Source organism: Hemiscyllium ocellatum, chromosome 2 (assembly GCF_020745735.1).
Source record: "Hemiscyllium ocellatum isolate sHemOce1 chromosome 2, sHemOce1.pat.X.cur, whole genome shotgun sequence".
Classification (NCBI taxonomy): Eukaryota; Metazoa; Chordata; class Chondrichthyes; order Orectolobiformes; family Hemiscylliidae; genus Hemiscyllium; species Hemiscyllium ocellatum.
Genome location: NC_083402.1, coordinates 31,915,847 through 31,940,715, shown reverse-complemented (window position 1 = coordinate 31,940,715; position 24,869 = coordinate 31,915,847). Strand labels below are relative to the sequence as shown.

General features: G+C 39.9%; 1 protein-coding gene across 1 annotated transcript in view; it reads right to left on the bottom strand.

The window, feature by feature from the left end:
- Positions 1-219: 219 nt before the first annotated feature.
- Positions 220-24,869, bottom strand: part of srek1 (splicing regulatory glutamine/lysine-rich protein 1) — a 67,883-nt gene continuing 43,233 nt past the window's right edge. The window contains exons 9-12 of the mRNA XM_060835542.1: positions 20,115-20,255; positions 17,094-17,456; positions 4,567-4,744; positions 220-2,760 (exon numbers count right to left, since the gene is read on the bottom strand). Of these exons, the coding sequence (XP_060691525.1) occupies positions 2,473-2,760; positions 4,567-4,744; positions 17,094-17,456; positions 20,115-20,255 (970 nt within the window). The 3' untranslated portion in view covers positions 220-2,472. The remainder of the gene's footprint in view (positions 2,761-4,566; positions 4,745-17,093; positions 17,457-20,114; positions 20,256-24,869) is intronic.

Sequence of the window (24,869 nt, the reverse complement as noted above, 5' to 3'; positions counted from 1 at the left end):
TTGCTTTGTTTCTTTTTGGCCACTGTTCCCATCTTGCTTGAAAGATATTTCCATAATTCATTAAGAGGATTCCAAAGACATTAAAGACAACTGAAATTTAGCGAAGCCATGCTCTATGAGATACAATAACTTATCAACCAGTTGTCTTATTAATTGTTTAACTATATTTATTAATTATATAACAATTAAAAAGAAACAGATGTACTAAATAATCACATCAGCAATCTGCGACTATTTGTAAAATGGATATCACACAACTACTTTTAGTGCCACAAAGATGATTTCGGTCACATTTTCTGAGAGTACACTGTAATTAGCAACTAAGCAATTTGCATGTTTTGTACTACGGTTTTTCTTGTACTATAAACTTTTAATAGAAAATTGCACTTCACAGTTTAACACAACATACAAATAGCATCCTTGCAGACTTTCAGAGCCTTACACATGCTAAATATTCCAAAATATAAGCAAATACCTCACCCTCTTCACACAAGTATCTTTCAAAATGTAAGCAATACATAATAAATGAAGCTTATTTAACAAACATGAACTATTAGCAAAAAAAAAGACATTATTCACTTTTGTGTTATTAAATCAACCAAGAAATAACATATCCTGTGGCATTCTGTATAAGTGAGGAAAATTTATTTGGACTATGAATAGTAGTGTGTTGGTAAGTAAAGTTCATCATGGTACAGTACTTCGAAGCTATTATAGGTCTTAAATTTCAGAAAGGAGTTCAAATCCCCATTCTCTTTAGAAGGAAAGCAGTAATGTATGGAAAAGGCATCAACAGATTCCTACAAAGTCAAATTAATCTATCAATACTTTAGAATAACTTATTACTTTAACTAGACAAATTATGGCTTCTAAACAGAACTTTTGATGCATATTATTGTATACGGGGCCAGTGTAATGTCGCTGTATCTTTCTTCCCTATTATACCAAAACAGGAAATTGCCACTGAAAATAACAGATTTAAAGAAACAGAGATAATAGCACTATTTTCAAAGAATGTTGAATTAACTATACTGCATATAAATATTCTTCACTATGTTACAGCACTTCAGCCTAAAAATGCAAATGGTAAGATAACATTTTCTTGTTATACACTATACCGGTTTCTTAAATACAAGGAACTATGCTTCCTTTGCTAATTCAATTTTTGTCTCTCTTCTTAATATGGTTCAGTATGGTTTAACTAAAAGTCACCCAGCACTTTGACTCACGTAGCCTCTAGACATGTTGAAGCCAATCTTCATGCATAAGCAATACAGTCAAACGTTATTCTTATCATTTAAAATTTGTATGTGCTCAGTCACTTGCAAGGATCACCGATAGCATTTATAACCATAAATGCTGGCTGCTTGATCCCTTTCCTGTTCCAAATTGTGGAAGCTTTCATATCTTAACTGCCATTTCATACAACACAAGCTACCACAGGCAGATCACTGACTATGGAATCTTCTCAAATACTATAGTTTGGTATCACTGGAAATGATGCATCCAATTATTAAAGTAATTATAGGAGATCTAGTCAGAGAACAGTGAGCCACTTCCTCATGTGTCGTGTTCTTGGTATCTTTGTTCACAAACTCAGAGCTTGTCAGTAGAGTCCAGTATGTAATAGCTGCTAGACAGAATAATAATGAATAATGGCCATAGTTTGAAACTCTCAGGACAAAAACAACTTGTAGCAACAGTAGGATTTGATTCCCATGTTCCATAAACCTGACAATAAATTAGCAGTTTTAAATCTTAATCAAAATGAATAAACCAGTCTTACAAAATAATTAGAAAACCACCTGGATAAATTGAATACTGACACTATAATTTCAGTGAAAGTACTGGTACCACTGCAATGCCGTTACTTATCAAATCATAAGCCTCTCCTTATCGCTGATGCTCAGAGAGAGCTTGATTTTATTCAACTGCCAAAGCTATAAAGTACAAATAGAAAAAAATCCAAAAAGATTGGAATCATTGGTTTTATTTTTCACATGAAACAAAATAAATGATTCCAATCTCTAATGAAATCTTGTTCTATCTGTGTATTTTTCTATTTCTCAACTCTCAGTATCAATACATTTACAAATGGTTAAGTCTACAATTGCAAGGAGGGGATAAAACGTCCATATGAAGATGGTATATGACACCGTTCCCTCCCCTTATCAACATTAGCAAAATAATGTCCGGACATCTTATGGACTTAACATTCTGTGAAGGCAAATGTGTGTATTGAGAGTTTAAGGGAAGTAGTACATATATTTACAAATCCTTTATGACAAAGGCACTACTTTGTCATTTTCAGTCTGAGTGACATTACTTATCCACCCATTCTATGCTCACTGGTTCATGCAAACTCAAGTTAAGCTTTTCATTACAGATTCTCATTTTAAAATGTTGAAGCATCATCCAGTTCTGAGATCCATCAAAGATAATGTCACACAGATGTGTAATCAGGTCAAGCTGCTAAGGACATTCCACCTCAGCTGAAGAAGCAGACTTGTTTTGCAAATCATTTAAGTCTGAAGCTAATGTGTCTTGTTTTTCTCCATTTTCTTCTTCAGCACTAACTACAGGTATATTCTCTGACTTCTCAGACTTGACTTCTTCTTCTTCTGTGTTTTGGTGAATTATGTTGTGGTCACCATTTTCTTTAACATTGACCAATACTTCACTACTAGTTTCAGTATTTTCTTTGTTGTCTTTGCTTGCATCATTAATATGCCCTTCTTCATTATTGCATTCTCCTTCCACCTGAAAAATATTAAACATCCATTAAGACTCCTCACAAATATCATGACTGATAATAATAATCTAAATATAGTATCACAACAAGGTTAGTTGTAGGCCTTAATATTTCTTTTCAAGTTCAAAACACTCAACATGGGACTAACTGGAGATCTTTCTGGATCCACATAGAATTGTCAATGAAGTGATTGTTTTTTTACCTCAGCAGTTCCTAACATAAGGCAGTAACAGCTAATATTTTGGAGCTAGTAACTGAAGTAAACATTGCTTAGCCCTAAACTAAAATCTCACTGAAGAAGTGACCACTGAAATAATGAGTCAAGAATATATGTAAGTTCACATAAAATTGCAGTCCAGATTAGAGTGATGCTGGAGAAGCACAGCAGGTCAGGCAGCTTCCGAGGAGCAGGAAGAATAGACGTTTTGGGCAAAAGCCCTTCATCATAAAATTGCAGGTAGACTTTAAATTCTATACAGAGAAAGTGAGGACTGCAGATGCTGGAGATCAGAGCTTAAAAATGTGTTGCTGGAAAAGCGCAGCAGGTCAGGCAGCATCCATTCTTGAAGGACTTATGCCCGAAGCGTCGATTCTCCTGTTCCTTTGATTCGCCTGACCTGCTGCGCTTTTCCAGCAACACATTTTTAAGCTTTAAACTCTACACACCTATTTTTGAGATCCATTGCCTTGCAGGAATGCTGTTAGTCATACCCTGGTCTATAATTCGCGATACCAATTTAAATAAAAATGCCTTTTTAATTTTGATAATATTGGCAACTTCTATGTACTACCCTTCAGACTGTAATTAATTGGCCATTACTCGACCTGTGGTCAAGAACAATGGTAGATGGACTGCCCTCAAGTGTCTAGGAGAAAGTGAGGACTGCAAATGCTGGAGATCAGTGCTGAAAATGTGTTTCTGGAAAAGCGCAGCAGGTCAGGCAGCATCCAAGGAGCAGGAGAATTGACGTATCGGGCATGAACCCTTCTTCATTCCTGAAGAAGGGCTCATGCCCGAAACGTCGATTCTCCTGCTCCTTGGATGCTGCCTGACCTGCTGCGCTTTTCCAGCAACACATTTTCTGCCCTCAAGTGTCTACCAAAGATACTCTATGCCAGCTACTAAAAGGAACATGATAGTGTCCCAGAGATGTCAATATTTCAGCATTCAGCAGAATTATCTGGTTAGTTTGTTATTCACAATCAAGTTATTAAAAGCAGTTTCACAATTCAGGAAGTTTAATAATAAAGCCAGTTATTTCTGTCAAATTGAATTGGATTTTAAAAACAGCCATAGACCAGAGTGTGACAAAATAAAATCGATAACATCACAATCATGGTTACTTTGCTTGCTGCTACTTTTAAGTATCAGGTGTATTCAAATGCTTCACAGTAGTAGAATTATACTTATGTTATGTGCTATACAAATTTTAAAAAGTATAATTAAGGAGGTTGTGGTAACATCACTGGATTAATAATCCAGAGACCCAAGTTGCCCCAGGCTGTAGAGTGTACACACTGCTGCCACTGTGTATCAGTGAAGAAAGGAATGAATATTTGCCCTGAAAGGTGACAAACATCTTCACTGTTGATGGAGCTGCACTCTTCCAGACAAGTGGAGGGCAGTCTGTCACACTCCTGACTCGAGTCTTATCGATGATCAACAGGGACTCAGGAGGTGAGTTCCTTGCAAAAGCGTCTGACCTACTCTTGTAGCACAGTACTTATGGGGGATAAACAAAAAAAAGCAGAAATCGCGAGAGAAGTAACTGTGCTACAGCTTTAAATTCTTCAATTCCTTTATTAAATACCACCTTGATATCAGTTTTATCCGGCTTGATTTTGCCATCTTTCTCCTTATCTTTCTTCTTCTTGGAGGTAGAATGATCTCGCTTATTCTTATCCTGGCTCTGAGAACTTGAATTTTCTCTGTTCTCAACTCTGTCTTTGCTGTGTCCTCGGTCCTTGTCTTTTCTTTTCTCTTTCTTATTTCTGATAAAAAATAACAAACATTTTTAATCACAACCTCTACTGCAAATGCAGTGTAAAAAAGTGGACTGTTAATATATAATTTACAACAGCTGCATGAATGATCAACTGAGCAGGTTTACTGAAATTTGCAGGACAAGAGGGGCAAGGAATAAAGGGATAAAGAGGTAAGAAAAATAAGCAAAACAATGAAAGACAGAAAGGAAGAAAATCATCCCAAAGCAATGTACAATTAATTTAGCACTTTTGAGGGGTCACTGTTGCAATGTAGGATATACCAGTTTGTACATAATAAGCTCGCACAAAACAAAACACGATAAATGGTCAGGTAGTATCTTTTATTGATGTCAGTTAAAGGAGAAATATTGGTTTGTGTATAACGAAGAGAACCCAATGACTTTTTTTTAAAAAAGAATGTGGTTTTGCAACATTGTTCTGTAGGAACTCGATATGCTCAATGAGATTCCCTAAACTTTACAAGAATGAGAGGCAATGTCTACATATTTCATCCAAACACTTTTCATAGTCTGATTCCTGCATAAAAGAGTTTGTCATAAGTTTGGGAGAAGATCTGTAGCTCGGGTGCTCGTTGTTGTGGTTTTGTTCGCCGAGCTGGGAATTTGTGTTGCAGACGTTTGATACCTGTCTAGGTGACATCCTCAGTGCTTGGAAGCCTCCTGTGAAGCGCTTCTGTGATCTTTCCTCCGGCATTTATAGTGATTTGTATCTGCCACTTCCGGCTGTCAGTTCCAGCTGTCCGCTGAGTGGTCGGTATATTGGGTCCAGGTCGATGTGCTTATTGATTGAATCTGTGGATGAGTGTGCAAGTAACTCCCCTCATATGACAAGCAACGTGAGTGCGAATGGGACAACACTACTATTATAGGACAAGCCAAACAGAGAACTGCCAGGGAATTCCTAGAGGCATGGCACTCATCCACAGATTCAATCAATAAGCACATTGACCTAGACCCAATATACCGGCTACTGCAGCGGACAGCTGGAACTGACCGGAAGCGGCAGAGACAAATCACTATAAATGCCGGAGGAAACATCACAGAAGTGCTTCACAGGAGGGTCCCAAGCACTGAGGATGTCACTTAGACAGGGGACGAAATGTCTGCAACACAAATTCCCAGTTCGGCGAACAGAACCACAACAAGGAATCAGACTAGTCAATGTCTGTAGCGCTGGGTCTAAAGTAAGTATAGACTGCACACTGTAAAACTAAACTTGTACTCCAGGATCTGACCTTATTGCCCTGTATAAATTCAGTAGGACTTCACTCCTAGAGTCAGTCATAGAGAATGGAAACAGATCCTTGAGCCCAACACATCCTTGCCAAACAGTTCTCCTAAACTGAATTAGTCCCATTTTGCCCATATACCTCTAAACCTATCCATATGCGGTCTATATGCCTTTTAAATGTTGTTACTGTATACACGTCTACCACTTTCACTAGCAGCTTGTTCCATATATGCATCACCCTCTGTGTGAATTAGTTGCCCCTCAGGTCCCTTTTAAATTTTTGCCCTCTGGTTTTGAACCCCTTCACCCTAGGGAAAAGACATTGACTTTTATCTTATCTTCGTCCCTTGTGACTTTATAAACCTCTGCAAGGTCACCCCTCAGCCTCTTATGCTCCAAGGGGATAAGTCCCAGCCTATCCATTCTCTCCTTATAACTCAGATCCTCCGGATGTAGTGATATCTTTGTTAGTCTTTTTTTCCACCCTTTCCAGTTTAGTATTTCCTACAGCAGGGTGACCAGAACTGTATGCAGTACTCCAAATGAGGCCATATCAAAATCTTGTACAACCATGACATGACATCCCTTTATCTAACTGTGATGCCACTTTCAAGGAACAGTGGACCTGCACCTCTAGGCCTCTCTGTTTGATTACACTCCCCAGGGTCCTACCATTAACTGTGCAAACCCTGCCCTGGTTTGCCTCATCAAAATGCAATGCCTCAAATTAAACTCCTGTCATTGGACCAGCGGATCAAGATCTCATTGTACTCTTTGAAAACCTACTTCACTGTCCACTAGCCTACCAATTTTGGTGTCACCTGCAAACTTACTATCCATGACTCTATATTCTCATCAAAATCATTCATATAAATGACAAACACCAGTTTGGTAGGGCAAACTAGAGCAGGACTTACACAGCTGATGGTTGGCACTAGGGAGTCTTACTGAATAGCGGGATAATGGGGAGCAGTCTGAACAACAGCCCTATACCACCACCTGTCTCCTACCGTGAAGCCAATTCTGTGTGTAACTGGCTAGCTCTCTCTGAAGTCCATGTGATCTAACCTTACTAACCAGCCTACCAAGTGGAACCTTGGCTCCTGGAAAGTACTGGAGCCGGAAAACTATGCCATGTTCTTCGCAACCTGCAACACATTATCAATGAGGATGAGCACCTCGCAAGAGCTTCCACACACCTCCACTGCTCGCCTTTAAACAACTGCCAAACCTCAAACAGATCATTGTTCGTAGCAAACTGCCCGGCTTTCAGTACAACTCCATACAACCCTGTCACGGTAGGTGCTGGAAGACTTGTCAGAGTGTGGATACATCCCACCATGTATGTGGCAGGTACTCATGCCATTCAGCCAACGTTGTCTATCTCGTACGCTGCAGGCAAGGATGCCCTGCGCCATGGTACATTGGTGAAACCTAGCAGAGGCTACAACAACGGATGAATGGGCACCGCACAACAATCAACAGACAGGAGGGTTCCCTCCCAGTTGGAGAGCACTTCAGTGGTCCAGGACATTCGACCTCGGACCTTCGGGTGACCATCCTCCAAGGCGGACTTCGGGACAGGCAACACCGAAAAGTGGCCAAGCAAAGGCTGACAGCTAAGCTCCGTACCCATAGGGAGAGCCTCAACCAGGACCTTGGGTTCATGTGACTACCACTGCACTACAACACACTCCTACGTGCATGCACGCACACGCAGACATTACACACACTTCTATAGACATGCCCCCCTCCCCCCCACATGCACCCTCTCACAGACTTATCTTTACACTCACACACACACATATACATATACATATACATATACACTCTCTTTCACAGCCACTCACAACCCCCCACTCCAGGCACACACACACACCCCTACAGATACTCCCACTCCCACACTCACATGCACACTCTCACAGACTTAGGCCACTTTACACTCACACGCACATATATGACACTCACAAACCTCCACCCAGATACATACACACACATACACACCCACAGACACAAAAACCCACACATACACATATGCATTTGTGGGGTGAATTTGTACTTGCAGAGTTCCATTGTACTTTGCTCAAACCTGCATGAATCTATGTAAGACTCCGTAAACTCACTTTTTAGATTAGAATCAGTCGAAATATTATGGCATAGATAGGGAACACAGGGGGCTAACACCATCAACATCTCAACGTCTTATCTGCGCTGACACCAATTGTTACAGTCAACCAGAGAATGTAACTTGTAAAAACGTTTTGTGATTTACACATGAAAGAAGTAAAAGCATCATGGTAATTCTAACAGATGAGAGACTTAACAAACAATCAAGGTAATTTTCAACGCATAATTTCATTTACATCACACTGTAAACTTTTGCTATAAATTCTGTGTCTTACAATTGTGTACTCCACAACCACCTGAAGGAGTGTCGCTCCGAAAGCTAGTGCTTCCAATTAAACCTGTTGGACTATAACCTGGTGTTGTGTGATTTGTAACTTTATTTTTCTTACAGCTATCTGCGATTAACCTAAATATTTACTCCTCATTTTCCCACTGACTACTGGTGTGTGCACATGCCCGCACGTGTGTGTTTGTTTGTGTGGGTTGAAACCTTCAGTAAAATCCCATCACCCTATTTTCCCAGCTCCGCTGGGTGATCCCCTAGGAATAATCAGTGTTCCGCAGTGATGTTTTCCTCATCAAAACCACCACTCCCCTCCTTTCTTGCCTCCCCTTCTCTGGCCTATATCCTCTGTACCCTGAAACCTTGAGGTGATAGTCCTGCCCCTCGCTCAGTCACATTTCTATAATTCAGCCATGTTTCCTGCATCCCAATTCTATCAATAAAGTGTAACAAGACCACTTGCCTTCCTAATTGCTTGTTGTGCCTACATGTTAACCTTGTGATTTGTACAATTGAGGTTTCGCTGAATATCAATATTTCCCAGTTTTTCAATGAAAAATGATCTGCTTTTCTATTTGTCCTCCCACTTTAGAGAGGTTCATTTTATGAAGATAAAACAGTTTAGGCCTATACTGTCCGAGTTTAGAAGAGTGAGAGAAGGTCTAATTGAGGCATATAAATGCAAATGGGGATTGATGAAGTAGACACAGAAAGGATGTTTCACGTGGGGTAATCTACAATGAAAGATCATAGCTTTAGGATGAGGTAACCGGTTTGATCCAAACGTAAGGACAAATTATTTCTCTCAAATCTACAGAATTCACTGCCCCAAAGTTTGGAGGACGCTGGGACATTAAGTTTAAATAAAAATCAATCCATCTCCTCCTTAGTCTTAATTAGTTAAAGATTATGTAGAGCAGACGGACAAGTGGAATTGAGGCTGAGATAAGATTGTTCATGATTGTATTAAATGGTGGTGTAGGCTTAAGGAGCCTGGCTTCAGCTCAGCTGGAGCAAAGGGAAGCAAACCTAGAGGTGAACGGCAGCAGCCTGATAAAGCCCGAGAAGTGGGGCCTGAATTGGGCTCGGACATGTGGGAGTCTTTTAAAAGCCAGTTGGTCAGAGTTCAGGAACAGCATGTTCCTGGAAGGAAGTAAGAGAAGGATGGCAAGATTCAAGAACCCTAGATGACAAGAGATATTGAAAGTCTGAAGCATATATAAAGTTTAGGAAACTAAAATTAGACAAGGTCCTTGAATATAAAGGGATCATAAAAGAATTTAACCAGGAATTAGGAGGGTAGAAATGAGCATGAAATATTCTTGGTAAGTAGGAAAAAGAAGAATCTGGAGGCATTTTTATGTATGTTAGGTATTTGGGAAAGAGTAGGTCCACTCAAAGACAAAGGAGGGAATTTCTGCCAAAAGCTAGAGGAAGTGGTTGAGGTCTTTAATGAGTATTTGGCATTAGTCTGTAAGTTAGCTCACTAAGCTTGAAAGTTTGCTTTCAGACGTTTCATCACCATGATTAGGTAACATCATCAGTGAGTCTCTGGTGAAGTGCTGGTGGTAATGTTCCATCTCTCTATTTATGTGTCTTGGTTTCTGAAGGTGGGTGATGTCATTTCCATTTTTTTTCCAAGGGAAGGTAGATAGGACCTAAGTCGATGTGTTTATTGAGAGAGTTCTGGTTAGAATGGCATGCCTCTAAGAATTCTCCTGTGTGTCTTTATTACGCTACGTCCTAGGATGTGTGTGTTGTCCCAGTAAATGTGGTGCCCTTCTTTGTCTGTATGTATGAAACTAGTGAGAGTGGGTGGTGTCTTTTGGTGGCCAATTGGTGTTCATGTATCCTGATGGCAAGTTTCCTGCTAGTTTGTCCAACGTTTTTACAGTTCTTGCATGGTATTTGTACATGACGTTAGTTTTGCTGGTGGTATCTAATGGATCTTTTCGGTTCATTAGTTGCTGTTTCAGTGTGTTGGTAGGTTTGTGGGTTACCATGATGCCAAGGAGTCTGAGTACACTGTAGTCTGGAAGTCACTTCCGATATGTCTTTGATGTAAGGCAATGTGGTTATAGTTTTAGGTTGTGTTGTATCTGCTTATTTGAGTTTGTTTCTGAGGAATCAACAGATTGTGTTTATTGGGTACCCGTTTTCCTTGAAAATTTTGTATAGATATTTTTTTTCTGCTTTTTGTAGAGCTTGGGTGCTGCAGTGTGATGTAGTTCCTTAAAATAATGTCTTACTACAGCCCCATTTGTGGGTGTTGGGTGACTGCTTCTGATGTACTTGGTCTGTGTGTGTTGTTTTTCTGTAGAAGCTGGCTTGAAGCTCTCCGTTAACTGTATGCTCAGGAATGGGAGTTTGTTGTCATTCTCCTCCTCTTTTGTGAATTTTATGCCTGTTATGATATTGTTGAGGGTGCTGTATGTTTCCTCTAATTTGTTCCATTTTGTGATGATGAAATTGTCATCTATGTACCTGACCCAAAGTTTGGGTTGGATAGATGGGAGGGCAGCTTGTTCATGCCTCTGCATTAATGCTTCCGCTATGAGCCCTGATATTGGTGATCCCATAGGTGTTCTGTTGACTTGTTTGTCGGCTTTGTTATTTTGTTACTGAATCCACCAAAAACTAAAACACCTAATTGAAAATTCACCACACTGCATTCCATTCCATCCAAGAATTCCTGAACACCATCAAAGACTCCAAGATAGAAGAGGACGAAATAATGGTCTCCTTTGGCATTACAGCTCTTTTCACGTCAATTAACATCGACCTGGCCAAAGAAATACTGGCATCACTACTAAAAAAACCAATACCACAAACACCAGACAGCACTAACATCATCAACAAAGACAATATCTTCAAGCTAGTGGACCCGTGTCTTACCATCCACTTTACATTTAATAACAAATATCTGTATTTAGCATTAGTATTCACTAAGGAGAAGTACATGGATGATGGTAAAATATAGGAAGGGTATGCTGATACTCTAGGGCACGTCAACATTAAGGAGGTGCTGCCATTGGGTGTGTTGAAATACATTAAGGTAGGCAAGTCATGAGGACCTGATGGGGTCTATACCAGAATACTGAAAGACAAAGGGAGGAGGTTGCTTGGGCCTTTAAAAAAGGTCTTTGTAATCTTTTTGGCCACAGGCGAAGTCCCAGAATAGAGCTAAAAATGTGTTGCTGGTTAAAGCGCAGCAGGTCAGGCAGCATCTGCGCTTTAATCAGCAACACATTTTCAGCTCTGATCTCCAGCATCTGCAGACCTCACTTTTTACTCGAAGTCCCAGAATAGCCAATGTTTGTTCCTTAGTTTAAGAAGAATGACAGGAATAATCCATCATGGGCCTGTGAGCCTTACACCAGTTGTAGAGAAATTATTGGAGAAGATTTTTAAGGATAGGATTTACTCACATTTGGAAAAGAATGGACTTACGGACTGTTGCCATTGCTTTATCAGCAGGAGACCTTGTCTCACAAATTTGATTGAGTTTTGAAGAACTGACAAAGATGACTGATGAGAGTAGGGCAGTGGATGTGTCAACATCAACCTTGTCAAATGTTTCAGTAAAGTCCTGTGTGATAGGCTGGTCCAGAAGATTAAGTCACATGGGATTCACATTGAATGTGCAAGTTGGTTATGAAATTGGCTTGGTCGTAGAAAACAGAAGGTAGTTGTAAAAGGGTGTTTTTCTGACTGGAGGTCTGTAACCAGTGGTATTGTGCAAGGATCGGTGCTGGGACTTCAGTATATGTTATGATTTGGATGAAAATATAAGTGGTCTGATTTGCAGATGATACGAAATTTTGTAAGTTGTAGATAATGAGGAAGGTTGTCAAAGGACACACCAATCAGTTGGAAAGTTAGGTAGAGAAATGGCTGATGGAGCTGAACCCAGACAAGTACAAGGTGATGCATTTTGGAAAGCCAAATACAAGAGGAAGGTATACGGCAAATTATGTGACCTTTAGAAGAACTGATATACAGAGGAATCTGTGGTGTAAGTTCATAGCTCCCTGACAGTAGCAACATAAGTGAGAAAATGTATGGCATAATTGTCTTCACTGGTTGGGCACTAATTATAAAACTGGCAAATCCTGATGCAATTGTATAAAACTTTAGTTTGGCCACATTTGAAGTATTAAAGGATGTGGAGGCCTTGAAGGTACAAGAGGCTTACCACGATGTTGCCCGAGTTGGAGAGGATGGACAAACATGGATGGACAGACCAAGAGTGTCAGACTGAGGAGCAACCTGATAATGAATATAAAATTTATCAGAGGCATAATAGAATAGATAGGCAGAGTTCTTTTGCCCGGGCGGAAATGTCAAATACAAGAGGGGATAGGTTTAGGATGTAAGGAAAGTGTTTTTTTAAACGCAGAGGGTGGTAGGTGCCAAGAAAGCAGATATGGTAGCAACATTTAAGAGGAACTTATACAGCCACATGAACAGGCAGTGAAGAGAGAGAAACAGACCATGTGTAGACAGATAGGATTTGTTTAGTATAGCATCATGATCGGCACAGACTTGATGGGCCAAAGGGTCAGTTCCTGTGCTGGGAAGGGTTGAATTCCCTCCACCTGCTCTAATTCTCATGTTCACACATCTTTGTCCACTCATTTGACTGTTACTCAAACATTTTTTACATTCTCCTGACAGCTTACTTTACCAAGCAAATTTTCCTTGCCACCAATCTTCAATATATGTTACACTTGGTCCCCTCATTTAAATCACCACTTTAGTGCTATAACCATTAGACTACTTCCAAACTTACGATAAATAGAACTTCCTGAAATGCTTATTTATTTGGTGGTGAGGGGAAGTTGCAATGAACTCTATATAATAGACTCATATGACAAGATTCTGAGTCAAAAGTTTTCACCTGACTTTAAGTTAGCACACTGACAAAAATGCAGAAGTAGCTGATTCTGATGCTGGAGACTTGTAGACTCTCATTGTTAATAAGATCTGTGAATTTGTGGAAGGTAGACCCATCATATATTATGGGCTAACCACCAAACAAACAGCTGGTGAGGGTAGAATTCACACAAGATGTAAGCAAGAATATCAGATGTTAGAGGGTAGCATCACCAGTCAAAGATCTTGCCATGAGGAGACAATTCAAGACTATTTCTATGGAGAGTGCAGAATAATGGCGAAACACAGGGATTGCATTTTCCACTGTGCTAAGGTAGGGTTGGGACAGTGATGTCGACCTGTTCTGTAATATAATGTATTAGGTGCCCATTAAAGAATGCCTCTATGATGCTGATTTTACTTTGTTTGTTACAGTAAATGTAAAATGTCATCACATGATTCTTTGAGCTGGTCACTGGGGAAACCACATGAATTTATAGAAGTCATCACCTAAATGGAAACACAAAAAGTGTTTGTAAAGAACTCAATTGCAACCACTGCCCATTGTGGAACCCACTAATTACAGCCTACAAACCAAAATGTTGCCCATTTATTCCTAATCTGTTTTCGGTTAGCCAACTGTAAATCCACAAAAATATATTACCTCAAGGAGGCTAGGTGGATATAATTACCAGGTATCATCTTAAGGCAGTTCTGCTAAATAAATTTAATGGTACTCACTAATACAGCATGCAACCCTCTTTGTGTATAAAATTCATGCTAAATTTAGACATCCCCAGGGAGAAATATATCAACTGGTAACTCTGAAGTCTAAATGCCATAGTCCCAGAGGACCAAATGCAGATGTCACCCTAGACAGAGATGAATCATAGAACCCAATAGTGTGGAAGCAAGCCATTCAGTCCATCAAGTCTGCACCAATCTGATGCACCATTCTACCCTACCCCTGTAATCCTGCATTTTCCAAGGTTAATCCACCCAGCCTGCATATCCCTGAACATTATTTGCAATTTAGCATTGCCATTACACCTAACCGACACATCTATGGGAGGAAACTGGAGCACCCAGACAAAACCCATGCAGACAAAGGGAGAATGTGCAATTTCCATGCAATCATCGAACCTGGGTCCCTGGTTCTATGAAGATGCCATGCGAACTACTAAGCCACTGTGCTGCTCCAAATGGTTGGGAGCTTAATCAAAGAGTCACCACGCCTAAGACAAGGAGTGAGTTTAAGGTCACACACTAACATCACCTGGTACAGAGAGTGAACCCATGCTGTCAGTAACACAGCATCACAAATCAGCTAAGTGACCCCCAATTGCCTCTGGTCTCACTCAACATATTCCATTAAACACAGTAATCCTTGTTCATTAGTGATTCCAAAACAATGTACAGAGGAACCTCAATTATCCAGCATGCAATTATCCAAACAAGATCGCAGTGTCCCCGTGCATGGCTAAATTGTGTTATCTGGCATTCGATTATTCAAACACTAAATTATCTGAACAAAATACTTCCTATCCGTGTCACTTGGATAATTGAGGGTCCTCTGTATATGAAAAATATGCTGACTTGACACTTACAATAACAATATAATTTTGTGGTGAAGTATATTTTAATTAGGTTTGCTTTTACACAATAATAGCATGTTTGCAATCTCAACTATGTTGATGGAGAAATGGTGAGCAGTAAATGTTTCTAAACAAGGAGAGAACAAAACAGCAGTTAGATCACCATACGTTACTTCAACAATGGTTTGAGACAAAAAGAAACTGCAGATGCTGGAATCCAAAGCAGACAAGCCAGGGTCTGGAAGAGCACAGCAAGCCAGGCAGTCTGACGTTGTAGTATAACCCTTCTTCAGGGATAGAGGAAGGGTTAGGGGAATTGCAGATAGAAGGTTGTGTGGAGATAAGGCAGGAACAGGATACTGATTAAGAATGATCAGCCATGGCCATATGGAATGGTGATGCAAGCTCGAAGGGCAGAATTGCCTACTCCGTGTGTGTCCGTGTGTCTGTGTCCGTGTGTCTGTGTCCGTGTGTGTCTGTGTCTGTGTCTGTGTGTGTGTGTGTCTGTGTGTGTGTGTGTGTGTGTCTCTGTGTGTGTGTGTGTGTGTGTCTGTGTGTGTGTCTGTGTGTGTGTCTGTGTCTGTGTGTGTGTGTGTGTGTGTGTGTGTCTGTGTGTCTGTGTGTGTGTGTGTGTGTCTCTATGCATTGCGCTGGTTTGGTAATCTGGTCAACTGGATTCATTCCTCCTATTGATTTACCAGATTGCACCTTTCACCTACCACCAACCCAGCACTTCCCCGACCTTTATCTGCAAATCCCCCCATCCCCACCTCCATTCCTGAAGAAGGGTTATACTTGAAATGTAGGACTTCTCCACCTACCGATCCTGTCTAGCTTACTGTGCTCTTCTAGCCTCCTGCTTGTCGACTTCAAAAATGGTGGTAGGAGAAGTCTTACATGTTTTTAAGGTCATCAGGCTTAGAAGTGATCATACCAGACTGCATTACAAAATCTTTGTAACACCATTGCACAAACACTCCATTTTTAAAAAAACACAGTAATATCAGACAGTTTCCCCATGTTACAAGTTGATGGAATAAAAAAATGACAAACATTTTACACACTGGTCTAAGGAGAACGTAACGAGGACTCTATTTTAGAGTCAACAGTCTGACCTAAATGGCAGGAACAAAATAGTGGCTTGTCACTGCCCAGTGAATTTGTGGTTTGCCAACTTAATTTCCAGGTTTTAGCAGATGCAAAGACAAATTCTAAAGCTGCCAGCAAAAGCTGGAATTACACAAGATCGAAGACCTGAAGGAGCTGAGCTCAGTTAGTTCATTATTTTTGAAGATTCCTGCTCTAACCAGCAATCATGTTATTATCATTGGCAATTGGGTGGGAGTCAGCATCATGTATTGCAAATGAGAGCCTGCAAGTGAACTGAACCAGACGGAGGCTGCCATGCATCCTCATCAAACAAAGCACAAAGAACAGTCTGACAATATATTACATATGGCAAACCCAGGTGTCCCAAAGAATTTAATTGAAATGGGAAGAAGAATGAAGACATGAAGCAACAAAGGGAGAAGATTTAGGTAGACGAATAAAAGCACAGTCATAGAAATACGTATGAAGTGTCTACTGAAGGCACATTAAAGTACAGGACAGAAGAAGAATAAGACAAAGACATTCATGGGGCGGTATTATGAAAGTTTAAAGTGTAAGCGTGCAACTTTAGGTTGTTCATTGTTAAAGGAACATGTACTATAAGACCATAATATGTAGCAGCTGAAGTAGGGCATTCTGCCATTGGGCCTGCTCCACAATTTAATAAGATCATATCAGATTTGACAAACCTCAACGTATCTGCCCTGTCCTTTTTCCCCATAACCCTTGATTCCCTTACTGATTAAAAATGTCTATCTCGACCCTGAATATACCCAACAACCCAGTATCTACAGCCCTTTGTGATAAAGAATTGAACAAATTCAGTACCCTCCAACAAAAGAAATTCCTCATCTCTGATTTAGAAGGACGACACCTTATTCTGCAATTATGCCCACTAGTCCTAGACTCTATCAACATTTTCACATCTAACCCGTGAAGCCTCCCTGAGAAATGTCTGTGTTTCAAATAAGTTGCACCCCACTTTCCAAACTCCAGCAATAGCAGGTCCAACATATTCAACCTCCCCGATAAGACAGTCCCATCAAGTGTTTATATTATGTCAAAAAAAACCTATTTTTGTTCATGTTATAAATCGGAAAGTATGTAAAGTCACCTTTTTGGAGATGGAGATTTGGATAGCTTTCTTTTTGGTGTCCTGGCTCGCCTTCGTGGTGATCTGGATCTTCTCCTTGGTGATCTGGATCTTCTCCTTGGTGATCTGGACCTTCTCCTTGGCGACCGAGACCGCCTCCTCAGCGACCTGGAACGTCGCCTCGGCGACCTGGAACGCCTCCTCAATGATCGGGACCTCCTCCTCGGCGATCGGGACCGCCTCCTCGGCGACCGGGACCGCCTCCTCGGCGACCGGGACCGCCTCCTCGGTGACCGGGACCTCCTTCTTGGAGTCCGGGACCTCCTTCTTGGAGACTTGGATCTTTTCCTTGATAAACTCCTGCTTTTTTTGCGATACTTTTCTCTGTAAACATAATAGTATAATTTTGCAACATGTTCACATTAACAGAGGACAATAAACAATCCTAACGGCAGCATCACCTGGACCAGAAGGATGTGGAAGAATTGACTGTATATAGTGAGCTGAAATTCCAGTGCATTACTGTGGGAGTGCCATACTTTTTCAGGTGGAGTCCTTTAAGTGAGACATTTACCAGTTAAATATTTGACAGCACCATCCAAAGAAAACAAGAGATTTCTTCATTATGCAACACTACCAAAAATAGAATAACGAGTCGATCACCCAGGTGCAATAAGATATTAAAAACAGCACTAATTAGCCAACGCAGACTTCTAAAATAAGCTAGTCTGGAGATTTCAACTGTGTGGATGATGTTTTCAGAGTCAAATGAACAAAGGCAAAAATGGGTGATGCTAAAAAGATGGAAATAGGTCAGATATTTAGGTAATGTAGACTATACTTCTAGCTCATTGTGAGATCCAGCAAGAATTTAACACAATGCCAGGAATCAGCTGAACAAATGCACACACTGCACATTTTGGCCAATGTTTCAAATTTCAGGATTGATCAAACTTCCAAATTAACAAGTGTCTTATGTTTCCTTCACTTCAGGTTTTGCTCAAATAAAACTAGAATATTGGAAGTGCAGACTTTCCACGATTACCATAGCAGCTTTTCTGTGGTCCACAAGTAATTATGTCAGTTTATGCTCTCCCATAGAAGGACTTTGTTTTGAAGTGCACCACAGTACCTCTGGTTGAAAATTGGTTTTAAGAAAAAACTGTTCTCCATGAGTGCTGCGTGAACTTGTGCAATAATACTCTCAGGCCCAAGTTCAGATTTGAAATCCAAAAGTGGCACGCATATCTGAATAATCCTGAGAACCAAACCAATTAATTTCAATTGATATAAAATAGAGTTCTTAGGGAGTGAAGCGACTAGAACTGGTTCCTGCTTAATTTCAGAGAGCTATGAAATTGATGGTTTGAGTTCATTAGAACTTCTTCAGAATTCAGAATGATAAGTAACCTGTTAGAGAACTTGCAGGTGACAGTGTTTCCATGTGCCTCATGCTCTTGTTCTTTGTGGTGCTAAAAGTTGCAAGTTTGTAAGGTGCTGCCAAAAGAGGTTTGGTGAATTGCTACAGTGTATCATATAAATGCTAGAGACCTCCACCACTTAGTGCTAATGGCAGAGTAAGTGTTTATTTAAGGTGGCAGATAGAATGCTAATTAAATTGACTACACCTGGATAATGTTGAGCTCCACATCCTGCCACTTCAAAGACTTATGCATAGTTATTGCAAAATTTCTCCTTTATTTCCCCAACATTGTTTCACATGATGAATGTTAGAAATGCCAACATTTGCTGTTCATCCTTAATTTTGCTGGTATGCGCCACCTTCTTGAAGTGTTGCAGTCCATTTCTATTCCTACATTCCCTTTCAAATATTCTATTTAGCTTTTTGCTCTTCCTCAAAATATATCACTTTTGTAACTGTATACTTTAAATTTAGTATGCTGTGTGCATGCCTAATTTGTTAATTCAAGTTCCCTGAATGATTACTCCGATGCTCAGCATTTGTGAGTTTGTGTCATGTACGAACTTTAAAATTATTTCCTACTACCCAAATGCAGGTTATTTCTTCTCTCCAAACGAACAGCAGCCTTAATTCAAAACACTGGAGGAAACTGCTCCATAACTATTTTCAGTTGGAAGGAAACCATTCATCACTGTTCATTGTTTTTTGTCCCTTGCCCATATGCATTTTAATGCAGCAGTTGCTCCTTTAATCCCAGTTCAAGTCTATTATGTGGTGCTTTATCAAATGAAAACTCATATACTCAATCACACTATCAACAACATTATGTGATACTTGCCCAAATAAAATCAAGTTAGTAGTTGAAAAAAATTGCTTATAATACATCCAAGTTACTTCTATTTAATAACTGATAATTTTGCAAGTGTCAATTAAATCTGTACTGATTATAAGACCCAAGAAGTCACCCGTACTCCTTCTCTTCATGGTACTAAACAGATGCATTCCATCTTACATCACTTTATTATTTACAAAGAAATGGATGACTGTAGCAAGCCTACCCAGAACAGGTGACTGCTCTATTTTGTCATCCATTAAACACCTGATCATTATCCTATTCAACATCTCACAGCAGATTTCATACAAATTATGTTGAGTGTGAAAAATTACCTGTGATTACTTTGGTTGAAGTGTTTACAAGTATTTTCCATGGAAATTCAGTTCTTTTGTTTTGTAGATGATAATTAGACTAGATTCCCTACAGCGTGGAAACAGGCCCTTCGGCCCAACTAGTCCACACCGACCCTCCGAAGAGTAACCCACCCAGACCCATTTCCCTCTGACTAATGTACCAAACATTATGGGCAATTTAGAATGGCCAATTCACCTGAACTGCTCATCTTTGGACTGTGGGAGGAAACTGGGGCACCCGGAGGAAACCCACACAGACACAGGGAGAAAGTGCAAACTCCACACAGACAGTCGCCCGAGGTTGGAATCGAACCTGGGACCCTGGTGCAATGAGGCAGCAGTTCATCAAATTGAAGATAACTCAAACATAAATGAGTACATATATGATTTTCTGAACTCGAGTAGATACCTGAGTTTATCTGGGTGCATACCTGCTTGAACTCCGAGATTTCCTAGATGAGCTATTTCTTCCAGGTGGAGTGCTAGACTTCTTTTCTTTCTTCTTCCCAGAATCTCCATCTCCATCTTTGCTTTCTTCTTTTGCTTTGCTGTCACTTTCTGTTGTCTTTTCTCTATTAGTGAACAAGGATTTCATAACTCTCAGGAACAAACACATATCTTAAGCAAGACCTATTTAGTATGTACACTTGCTCTAAAAATTCAAATTTTAAAGTACTTTACTGCCAGTACTGAACTTCATTTTTAAATCATATTAAATTTTTGCTGAAATATTTAGCCTCCAGTCTCTCAGATTTACAAAGATACAATAACATTTCAGATTAATCTATCTTGCATTTATATTGAAGACTGCTTACTAAATTAAATCTGATTAAGAAAAATAAGCACTTCCTGTAGAGTGGAGAAAACAAAATAAGATCACTTTTTTTTTGCAAGCGTCAAATTACTATGACTGCTTTTGCCTTATAACATGTGCACTTACAGAGTCTTTCATCAGGGTTGTTGAAACATCTCAAAGCATTTCACACAACTAATTACTTCTACAATGCAGTGATATAAACAAGAAAGCTTAAATTTTAAGCTGAGAGCTACAAAATACCTAAGAAAATCACAAAGTTCTTCTAACTTAGAACTCAGGTGAATTTCTGTTCACCTATCATAGGAACAGGCCTGTTAAGTCTTAGACTATGACAAAGGTCTTAATGTTTTACTTCCAAGCAGTACTGTATACATTCTATTCTAGTTACTTAGGAACAAAAGCAAATGAATCTTTGAATCCTAGAAGAAATGTATAGGAGCAATTTAGTGTTGTAACTTCAAGGGTAGAAAAATTTAAAACTTTTCAGATGAGAAAGAAAGCAAGTTAGAGATGCACTTGTAAAGCAATAAAAAGAAAGTTAATTGACAAGATTAATCTGAAAATTAATTTGACATGCCTTTTAAAAATTGGAACACAAAGAGGTTTTGTGTTTTATTTTACTAGTAAAATACAAATGCAGGACTAATGCAACAAGTATTTGTGCAGGTAAAATTTTGGAGTCACTCTTGGTAGACTGAGATGGTGAATCTGTAGATTTCTATGGGATGATAAACAAGTTAGGTTCTATTAGGAGTACTACTGAAGAATGAATTAGATTTCTGAAAAATGCACAGTTTGTTTAAAATGAACAGAATTGAAAAGGCCTCAGGGGCATAGTTAGAAAACAGATAGGTAAAGTTAAGTTTGACAATAGAAGGTATTAATTTTCACTGGAAAGTCCGCAATTTATTTAGTGAGCATGCATTATTTAGTCATTAAAAAGGGAGGTAGACAGTTTTCTGACAAAGAGTGCATTTCATGTTCTAACAGGTCATTTGTGGACCGACTAGGGACTAAAAGGAAATTAATAAGCTGTAGAGAGGATATAGACAAGCCTCAAGTGATGAGTGATATTAAGTTAGTGTGAAACAAATTTGCAGATAACATATAAGGTAGGAAAGTGTCTAGTGGTGCAGTGGCTGTGTCCCTACTTCTGAACTGGGAGTCCCAACTGCTCCAGAGGTGTGTAAAAACATCTATGAACAGGTTTATTAGAAAAATGGGCTAAATTGAAAAAAAAAAAGAAGAATATTTTTTAATAAGTGGGAAAATTGAAATGTTGATGTTTAAAGCAACTTAGTCGTGTTCATTCAAAGAATGCAAAAAGGCAGCATGCAGGCAGAACAAGCAATTCATGTGGCAACTGGTATATTAGCCTTTAATGCAACGGATTAAATTAGGAAGTGGAAATGCAGAATTTGGACAGTGTTTTGGTGAGAACACATCTGAAGTGTTGCATGTAGTTTTAGTCTTTACATTCACAAAACAGCATGAACATATGAATTAAAAGCAAGAGTAGACCAGGAGACGGGAAGAGAATATATTTGTTGGAGGTGGTACAATGCAAGTTCACTAAATTAGTTCCTGGGATGAGGGCATTGTCCAATAACAAGCAGAATAAAGTGGATCCACATTCTCTGGAGTTCAGATGAAGTTGAAAATCTCAAAGTTGCACAATTCTGAAGCACCCCAAGAGATTAGTTCCCTGGGAATATGGGAACAAAAGGTAGGCGCACAGCCTTTGGGTAAGGATCGAATCATTTGAGATTGAAATGAGAAAAAAATTATTTCACTCAAAGGATTGTGAATTTATGGAATTGGTCAACCTAGAGGGTTGTAGAAAGCGGATTGCTGAATATTTTTAAGGTTGGGACAAACAGAATTTTGGTTCAGTTATTTTGGAGTCAGTTATTGGAAATAGAATGTAGAGTAAAGCTTAGCTAAGAGCATAGAAATTCATTAGATTGTTGTAGCGCCTGAAGCCCAAGGAAAACATTGTTCAATTGACAACTCTGATTCTCTGGTCTCTTCCGTTCATTGCATAATTGCTTTAATACAAGGTTAAGAGATTTCAAGTTATTTCAGTTGCTGCTCCTGATACTTTAAAGGGCAAGAATAATTGATACTTTTCATTCAACGGAAACTAATGGCTAATGATTAGTTTTTAAAACTACTTCTGTACATACACTGTCTAAGTTCATTGTTTCCATACATATTGGGAAACGGATATAAGAATGCAACAGACTGGCATATAGGCTTTGGGAGTTGGATGGAGAGGTATAATTTGGCATATGTGACATGGCAATGGGAAACAGTCACATCCTGGCATGGATTGGCACTGAATTGTGGGACTGTGAGGTTAGAGGACCTGGCACTTTTGTTGTTCGAAAAGGACAAAGTCCCACAGTATTTACAGCAGCCTGCCTCAATACTGACAATCTGATTATTTCCAACCTTCTTATTGGGTTGGCTGGTTTGACTACAGCCTGCAGCTGCAATGCAAATCAGTTTCTGGAGGCACTTCCTTCTGAGGTAGCTGAATGAAACTGATAATTTTCCCACTCCCTGCAATAAACCTCAATGATGAAAATCTAAGCTCGTATGTCAAGATTCCATTATCTTGTCAATTTACTATCAAAACTCTGTAATCAGTCAAGATTTTGCTAAATGTTTTTATTCATGGGACCTTCTTTAATTATGCTGATTTTTATATCATTTTGGGAGTCAAAAGTTCCTGCAATGGTTCATTAAATAAATAAACAGACCAGACTAATATCTCTGGCCTATTCTAACTGAGTAACAGTAGTGGTATTGTGACTAACATAGACAAAAAAGCTGAATTTCCGAGGTGAAAGTGACTGCCCTTGCCATCAAGATGGCATTTGATTAAGTATGGTATTGAGGAGCCCTAGAAAAACTGGAGTCAACTGGAATCAGATGAAAGCTCTCTCTAATTGGAATCATATGTAGCAAAAAGGAAAATGGTTGTTGGAAGTTGATCATTTCAGCTGCTGCACATCGGAATTCCTCAAGGCAGATATTTTCTTGTTTTTAAATATCTCTGGAGAAAGTAGATGAACTAAGACCTCCTTGCTCTCAAGTAGGGTCATTAGCACTACGCTACTAGTGCCCGTTAGATCCTCAGGGCAGTAGTGTTTTAGACCAACCATCTTCAGCTACATCATCAATGGCCTTCCCTCCAACATAAGGCCAGAAGTGGGGATATTTTCTGTTGCTTGCACCATGTTCAGCGTCATTCACGACTCCTCAGGTATTGAAGCAGTCAATGTTCAAATGCAATATCCAGGCTTTGGCTAAAAAGTGGCAAGTAACATTTGTATCACATTCCCTGTAAAGGAGGTTGTGATGTTGTGTCGTTGTGTCATTCCCTGAATGGCAGCAGACACATATGCTGCAGTTAAGCAACTTTCGTAACATGGAACTAATCAAGGGACAATGCCATTGTTGGAAGAAACAAATGAACCATACATAGGGGAAGCATTTATCATAGATTAACTGTGAGCCTTCTTGTTTCTTTCCAGATAACGTGGAGCAATTTTACTGTTAAGGGATGGAAGGCTGCCTGACTTGTGTTGGCCTTGGTAGGTCGATGGGAGGGATGAACCTGGTTGGTAGCTGGAAGGGAGGCTGAACAAGCGCATTTCACCAACTTCACTCACAACTTCCACTCTGACCTCAAATTCATTTGGTCAATCTTGGATATCTCCCTCCCCTTTCTTGATGTCCCCAGCGACAGTTTACGGATTGACATTTACTATATTATAAACGCACAGACTGCCCTAAGTACCTGGACTAATCCTCCTCTCACCCCATTTCCTGCAAAAACCCCATCCCATTTTGGCAATTCCTCCATCTCTGTCGAATCTGCTCTGACAAGAAGACGTTCCACTCCTAAGCACCCCATATGAACAGCTATTTTAAACAGCGTGTTTTTTCTCCCTCTGTCATTCAAACAGCTCTCCACCACACTTCCACCACTCCCTGCTCCACTGCTCTAAAACACCCCACTTCAATCTTAATAAAGGGAGGATCCCCCTTGTCCTCGCTTGCCACTCCAATTGTTTCCGCATCCAACATATCATCCTCAAATACTTCTGCCAACTTCATCTAGACCTCACCATCCAGCACATCTTCCCCTTCCCACCTCTCTCTGCCCTCCCTTCGTCACTCCTTGTTTCACACCACTCTTACAGCAAACCACCATCACCTCCCCACACACCCAATCCCCTGTGCCTCCCCTGCAACCGTAAAAGATGCAAAGCCGGCTGGCACACCACTTCCCTCAACTCCATCTAGGGCCCCAACAGAAGTTCACCTGCCTCCCTCCAACCTAGTTTACTGTGTGCAG